The sequence below is a fragment of the Crocuta crocuta genome, unplaced genomic scaffold, assembly GCF_008692635.1.
Source record: "Crocuta crocuta isolate KB4526 unplaced genomic scaffold, BGI_CrCroc_1.0 scaffold118, whole genome shotgun sequence".
NCBI classification, from domain to species: Eukaryota; Metazoa; Chordata; class Mammalia; order Carnivora; family Hyaenidae; genus Crocuta; species Crocuta crocuta.
The window spans coordinates 9,886,663-9,894,572 of NW_027551558.1; the positions used below are offsets into that span (position 1 = coordinate 9,886,663).

The following is a 7,910-nucleotide window of genomic DNA, read 5'->3' on the forward strand; positions in this document are numbered from 1 at the left end:
GGGGCAGACCTGGATTGCTACACACAAGACCATCTTAGCTGCGTCTCTATGAGCAGATTTTCCTTGCATTTAAATCCAAGGCCTTCCAGGAGCTCACCACTCTGCTTAGTTGGGCCCTGAAACCAAGAGAGAAAATGGGGAGAACAGATGAGAGGGACAAGGGGGTAGACGGGGAAGGAGATGCAGAAGTGGCTGGAGGTGAGCACTGGGGAGGAAGAGGAGCACAGGCAGGAGTGAACAGGGGTGTCAGGAGCGCCGATGGGGAAGCTGTATGGGGAGGTGGAGGGATCATATAACTAATACTTTTTGCAAAAAAGAACTGACGTGCTGTAGCAAATCATTAGGTCTAGCGCGAAGAGTGGTCTTCAACAAACATAGTGCCCTCCACCCGTTTCTTCTCATCAGGACTGCTTTACTCAAAAATGTATCACCCAGGGGCGCCTGGGTGGCTTAGTCGGTTAAGCGTCCGACTTTCGCTTAGGTCATGATCTCGCGGTTCGTGGGTTCGAGCCCCGCGTCGGGCTCTGTGCTGACTGCCAGCTCAGAGCCTGGAGCCTGTTTCAGTCTGTGACTCCCTCTCTCTCTGACCCTCCCCTGCTCACGCTGTCTCTCTCTCTCTCCCCTAGAAATAAATAAAAATATAAAAAAAAAAAAATGTATCACCCAAGGCTGTTTTCCTAGTAACCTTGGGACCTCTTCTTGTATTCCTGAGAGCCTGTTTTTCTCACCAGATCATCAGACTGTTATTTTCATGATGATGATACTCCCTGCATGCCAACAAGCACTGGCCCTACCCTAAGCACTGAGGCCACTGGGGTGGCTGCCTGGAGAGGGAGTGTGGATTTCTCATAGAAAGTGCTGGAGCCATGCAGCCCCTCCGGGCAGGTCATCCCAGGTGGACGAGGAAAGAATCCTGGGCTGACACCTCTCCTGTGTCCCTACAGCCCCAGCTCTTGAGAATGAGGGTGTGAAGGTGGGAGTACTTCAAAGAGGCATGGATTGGATGATCACAGTGACCCTTGGCCCTCAAAATATGCGCTGTGTTCCAGAATCAACAGCATCAGAATTGCACGAGGGCTTGTCAGAAATGCAAGCTCTCAGGCACCATCCCAGACCCACTGAAGGAGAGTCTTCATTTTTAAGGAGGTCCCCCGGTGATTCGCGTGTACATTAAGGTCAGAGAAACACCGTTCTAGATGACGCTTAATCTGGCACCGCTCAAAGCCTGGCGTAAAAAAACTGGACAGATGGAGAGAATGGGGCCCAGTAGAAAGAGCTCCAGAGGGAAAGGGGAACTAAGTCCTCAACAAGTGTTAACTGTTATCAGATAGAATCTCACCCCTGCCAGGGCCAGCTGTGTGAAAACAAACAGATCTCCCAACCTCTCTGAGCTATACTTTCCCATGTGCATGGGGATGGGAGTGGACTGCAATGAACTTCATGATTCCCTCCAGTTCTAAAGTTTCAGGTCTAGGATTCTATTGGACAAGACTCTGTTTTGCTGCTCTCTACACTGAAGTTTGGTTTTAATAGATAGTTGCAGTATTTATTTTTTAATTTTTTTAATGTTTATTTATTTTTTGAGAGAAAGAGAGAGAGTAAGGTAGGAGCAGACAGAGAGAGAGGGAGACACAGAATCCGAAGCAGGCTCCAGGCTCTGAGCTGTTGGCACAGAGCCTGAAGTGGGGCTCAAACTCACGGTCCCACGATATCATGACCTGAGCCAAAGTTGGCATTTAACTGACTGAGCCACCCAGGCGCCCCAATAGTTGCAGTATTTAATACAGCCTGGCATACGGCAGGGCTCAATAAATATTTATTGAAAAAAGTGATACAGGTATAGAGTCTATTCAAGCTTTACCTCAAAACTCAAAAATGAGCCATAAGCTTCTAGGACAGCAGACCACACCAGAGTATCAGGCTTAAATGGCACTTCTGAGGGCGCTTGACACAACTTAATACCTTGCTTGAATGAAACTTAGAAGAAAAATACAAGAGCCCTCTAACATAACTGCTATTTCGCTCGATGCTCATCCTTCATCTTCTTTCTCAAGGAGGTGGGAGACACAGGAGTGCGTCAGAACACATCAGTAGCTCTCAGTCTGACTGCATTTTAGTTTCTCCTGGAGAGTTTTAAAACTACCAGTTCTTGGGTCACACCCCCAACCAAAAAAAAAAAAAAAAATCAGAAATTTTGGAGGGGGAACCTGGTATCAAGTTTTAAAACCTCTCCAGATGATTCTAATATGCAGCCATCAGCAGTAAGAACTACTGCTTGAAGTAAAAACTCACCATCAGCCAATCTGGGTACTTAATAAATGCCAATATCAAGAGTCACAAACTCCAGAACCCTTTCCATCTTGTAAAACTACAACTCTATACCCGTTAAACACTGTCTCCTCCTTGCCCCTCCCCCGCCCCTAGCAACCACCACTCGACTGTGAATCCATGAGTGTGACTATTCTAGCTATTTCACGTAAGTGCAGTCATAATGCCATTTGTCTTTTTGTGTCTGGCTTATTTCACTTAGCATTACATCCCCCAGGTTCATCTATGTTGTAGCACGTGTCAGGATTTCCTTCCTTTTTAAGGCGAATAATATTATGTTGTCCATATATATCACATTGTTTACCCATTCATCCATCAATGGACACTTACGTTACTTCTACATTTTAGCTATTGTGTATAATGCAGCTATTAATATGAATGTACAAATATTTTGTCAAGACTCTGCTTTCAATTCATTTGGGTATATACCTAGAAGTGGAATTGCTAGATCATACGGTAATGCTCTTTTTAACTTTTTGAGGAAACGCCATACTATTTTCCTTCTTGGCTGCACCATCAAAAGTTTTTAATAATAATAGCAAATACTGTCACGATATTGGTAGGTGAAAAAAGTAAGCTCTAACTTATATATACAGCAAAACCTCAACTATGTTTAAAAAAAAAGGCATAGGAGAAAAGATGAAGTATATACATAAAACTGTGAACTAATAATAGTGGTTTCCACCTGGATGTTGGTAAAAGCAGACTTACATTCTCTTCTTTTTCGAATTTCGCCTTTGCCCATTTTTCTATGATAAGCATATGCTACACTGACAACCAAGAAAATCAAGGTGATAAAAATTTAGGAGGACACATTTTCCTTCCTGGTCATCCCATCATCCACTGCATTTAGTTAGTCTGATGGTTCATTCAGTTTACCACATTTATCTAAAGGAAAACACATGTAAAGGAAAACACACACACACACACACACACACACACTTCTTCCTTTTATAACCAAATTGATTTCTGAAAAATTTTAAGCCCTAAATAATAATAATTTCAACTCTCAAGCAAAATAGTAAGTCTTTTCACCTATTAGCCCTATTTGACAGGGCTTTCAAAAAGTCCTTCCTATTTAGGCAGGGCCTCTGATCCAGCTGGGGCAGCAGATCTAGAATCTGTCATTAACCTGGGCGGCAGACGGGGCCACATGGGGACCTGCTGATGCCTGCCACGGACCCCCCCAAGGCACACCCTGCTTCTGGCCTAGGTCGGCTTCGTTCTCCTTCAGTGGCCGGTAACCTGCCTTCTCAACATGAGGGACACTGGCCTGGACTGAGGAGGGAGGAATGGAGGAAAAAGGGGAAGGAAGGAACTTGAAGGATTAATGAGCTGATTTCCATAAAGGCTTTGACATCTTGGAATGAAAGGCGGCCTGTAAGAGCAGAACCCCAGGCCTCTCCTCGGGCCATGTTGCCAGCTGGCCGTTCATCACCCAAAATTCCCCCACAACTCCATGGCTATTGCTTAACCACCTCATATAAATCCCAATTAATCTTGCAAAGTCAAAACATAAATATATGACAAAAGCCTTTATTTTATGTGCCCTCAATTTCAGGGTCGAAATTTTAAAAACCGAATTGGTTATCCAATGGCTCTGAAGAACATATTTTTTTAAACCTTCTTCGGGAATAAAAGGACAAATAAATGACACCCTCACTAATGTTTATGTACTTATTGGACTGAATGAACTCAGGTCAATATCAAATAAACGGTAGAAGAAAAGAGGTATCGGTGCTAAAATTAAACGCTTTTTTTTTTGCAATAACGCTAATGTTTCATTGCTTAGACTCAAAAGATACAGAAAATCCTTAGTACTCACAAAGGAACATTTATTCCTCTTTCATATGTAAATTGCTAGGGACATAAAGAGCCTCTTCAGCAGTAGAACTGGGAATACTCCACATTGCAGTGTCTTTCATGGGAAAGGCAGGTGATAACGTGAACACATGAACACAGGGGTTGGCTTTGAGAATGGCCCATTAGGACCCAGAATGGGCTCACGTGAGCACAGAGGTATTAGACACACACCTTCCCAAGGCAACACTCTCAAAGCACCTCAGGGACAGGCTGAAGCTTCATCACTTACATTCAATTCTACACTTTCTGATTCGGGAACCTCACGGTTATCATGTCACTGATGTGGATTACACAGAAAAACAGATACACAGCGTTGGAGCAGCTTGAGCTCCGGCAGTGTGCTTTCCTCCCAAACTTTGTTTCAGGCTCTGGACACATCCCGATTAATAAGGTAAAAGTATGTGGGGAGAAAGAGGAAGCCTGGTGTTAGGAACCGCCTACAGACCACCCATAAAGTATGAAGTTCACACTTGGATAATAAAGAGTTGACTGTACTGGAAACGTAAAAACGGCTTTCCTGGACTCTCGGCAAGGAAGGTGGACACGCAGTGATTCATGCCTTTGTTTTCCAGGGCTGGAAAGTCATGGAGAAAAATCAGAGAAAGTGTGTGTGTGTGTGTGTGTGTGTGTGTGTGTGTGTGTGNCACGCATCTTCAGGCACTGACTGTACAGCACGAAGGTCCATCCGGATGCCGGCCTGTTACGCCATCTCCTCCTCCCCACCCAAGAAGGAAGGCATGGGTTCGGGAAGCCGGCAGATGATGAATTTTCATGAGACTCATGAAGGGGTAGCAGGCTAAGGGAGCAGAAACTCTTTTATAGCACTTGAAGCACCAGAGTTTACCATCACTTTATTGCCATTTCAGACGTGAGAGAACTTCCCCATTAATATCCCTGTCCATGGCTATCGGTGCTTAGATGGACGTGGAGACTCACATATCCACACGCTGAGAAATTCTTCAGTGGCTCCCTTTCACCTAAAGGTTTCCTTTAGGGGCTCCTGCTGAGTGGCCTCCACGAATTTCTGCAGTATCATGTACCTTCTACTAGGTTCCAGAAGAACTACCTTTATAGTGCTCCACACTCACCATGCCATTTCATGCTGCCATGTTTTTGACTCTGACATTACCTGAGCCCAGATGCCCTCCCTGCCCTGGCCACTTGCTGAAATTCTACTCATCTCTTGAAAGCCCTTCCCCGTCCCTCCTCTGGGCTGCTCCTGTGCTTATTACGTACATTTCTTACTACCCTTGTCCTATGGGGTGCAAATTATTGCCTTTCTCACCTCCTGGATGTGAGTTCCTCGAAGTCAGAGCTAGGTCTATATCTGCATCCGTTCCGTCTCCTAACACGAAGGCCACAGTGTGGCCTGTGTTCAACAAGACTTTGTTGGATTACACTGACATTTGGGTCTCATACTGCTTGCTTCCTGCCTTTGAGAGGTGCGGAGCCAACAAAAGTGAAGAGAAGTACGTTTTTGAAAAACAAAAAAGGTTTCTATGTTAGACAGCCAATACACCGATTCCTCACCAAACACAAGACACTCCAGCGTGGAATGGGGCAGCAGGCAGGCCTCTCCTGGACCCACTGGAGCTTACGGAGGACACACTGGGGGCCCTTGCAGTAACACTGTCCTACCAACATCAGAGCCTTGCAGACACAGATGTGAATACAGTGTTGTAGAGAGGACTCCCTGACTATTAAATGAGAAATTCTCTTTGTTCCACCTTCCGCATAGTAAAGGTTCTAGGTTCTACAATAAACTAACAATGGCCAGGGTGAAAGAATAAATGTATCCCCACTCCTTTGCCTCGAGTCTTCAGAATTCAAGCTATTCTACTACCTCCCTTACAAAGGGCAACTTCCACGTCTTTTTCTTATTCACAGGCTGTTGGTCTCTCTGTGCCTATTAAGTGTTACCCAATCTTTAACGAATGGTCACAGCACCTAAGAGTTTGTACCACATGGTTCAGTCAGTTACCGCCTTTCGTTATGTCTGACACAGGGCTGGGTACATGGCAGCTATGAATTGAAACAAGCTGATTGGTGGACAGATAAAAAGCCATATTATATGCCCCCCGGCCATACAGCAGTTTCAGAAAAATTGTCAGGAAAATATTTTTCTTGCTTTACCACAACCCGAAGTTCTAAAAAGATAAATACTCCAATAAGTTTATAAAACGCATGCCAATGACTTTGAAAACTCCCACAACTAGAAACAGCAATTCTCCAATGTATTCCTAACCCCTGATAACTCGCCGCTCATGTGGGGTTTTAACATACCTCTCGGCCAGCCAGAGTTTGGCTCTGGTACAAACAGCAACGTCAGCCAGCTCCTGCTGAAAGTATGTATTCAGTCTGTATTTGGAGTCTGAGAAGGCTTGTAACAAATGAAAAACCTAAACCAGAAAAGAGAAAAAGCAATATCCTGCTGTGAAAATATATTTTTCCTAAATGCTCAGTTCCTCCCTGTTAGGTTTCCTCAAAATATTCCCCTCGAAGAAAACCGACACCTGCAGCATGCAGCTCTGGTCTCTGCAGAAAACCACGCTGGTGTGGGAGGACACGGCAACTGGTAAGAAACCGACGGCCTCAATCCCAACCTGTGCTCTGGGTTCCCTGCACAACTCCAAGCAAAGGGGACTACTCAGGGCCTGGTTATTTGATCCAAGAGCTTACCAGCTACAGAAAACCTGTAAACTGATTTTAGCAAAGAAAGGCAAACGACTTGCTCTGTGCTCTGTGTCAGCCGTCTCATATGAAAACAATGTACCTTTTCAAAGTCAAAGTCTCACCGAAGAGGGAAAAATCAGCTGTCTCACAGTCCAAACTGGCTTGTGTGTTGGGTGTATCAGAACAGGATGCCTGCCTTTGCAAACACAGGGTAGTGATGTTCGTAAACTGTTTAGATTTTATTTTTAGCAGTTCTCCACGGAGATGTCAGGAACAGAGGCACCAACGCAGGTGCGTCCTACCTCACTCTTATGTGACATTACATGTTAGGACTGAGCGGGGAAAGACAAATCCTGCTGTATCTCTAGGTAGCCTCTATCTAGAATGAAGGCCACAGACCCAGCAGACTCATGACCGTGTGCGTGTGTGTGTGCGTGTGTGTACGCGCATGCATTTGTGTGCAGTTCATGTAAGCATGTTGCGGATTCATACTCAGTGAGGACATCAACAACACTCTGTGAGGAGTACAAACCTGCAGCAAAGAGACAGAGCCTCTGACCTTAGCTAGTGCCAAGGAGAACGACGCGTGTCAGAGAAACCCTTCAGTCCCCTTATCGGAATCGAACGGGGGAGGTGGGCGGAGCAACGCAAGCATGGATAAACGCACTGAGAACTTTGAAAGTCTATTTTAATGATTAGTTTGCTTTCTTTCCCTATCGTATCCTTCACCAGAGCTACAGATGACTTCCTACGCAACAAGTTTCAACTTTCTCTTCTCTTTCTCGCCTGCCAACCGGGAGTGTTAAGTGAAAGTTAAACACGGAAGGGAATAATGAGAAAAAGCAAGAGGCCAAGATAAAAGAGATCCAGAATCATCAGACCCCTAAATGGGAGTGAGCAGGCAGTTTTCCTGGGTCAGACGTCTGCAATTACCAACAACAGATACATGCAGAGCACCTTTGGTTAGAGAATCAAAATAAATTGTGATTCCTTTACTATATGTAACTACTATTTTTTTTTTTTTTTTGGTCTAAAACCTAGTAATT

At 44.8% G+C, this 7,910-nt stretch overlaps 1 protein-coding gene across 1 annotated transcript in view; it reads right to left on the reverse strand.

The window, feature by feature from the left end:
• The window catches only part of THADA (THADA armadillo repeat containing), a 319,402-nt gene that overhangs the window by 91,455 nt on the left and 220,037 nt on the right, over positions 1-7,910 (reverse strand). Inside the window, exon 30 of the mRNA XM_077749153.1 lies at positions 6,475-6,590. Coding sequence (XP_077605279.1) covers positions 6,475-6,590 — 116 coding nt within the window. The remainder of the gene's footprint in view (positions 1-6,474; positions 6,591-7,910) is intronic.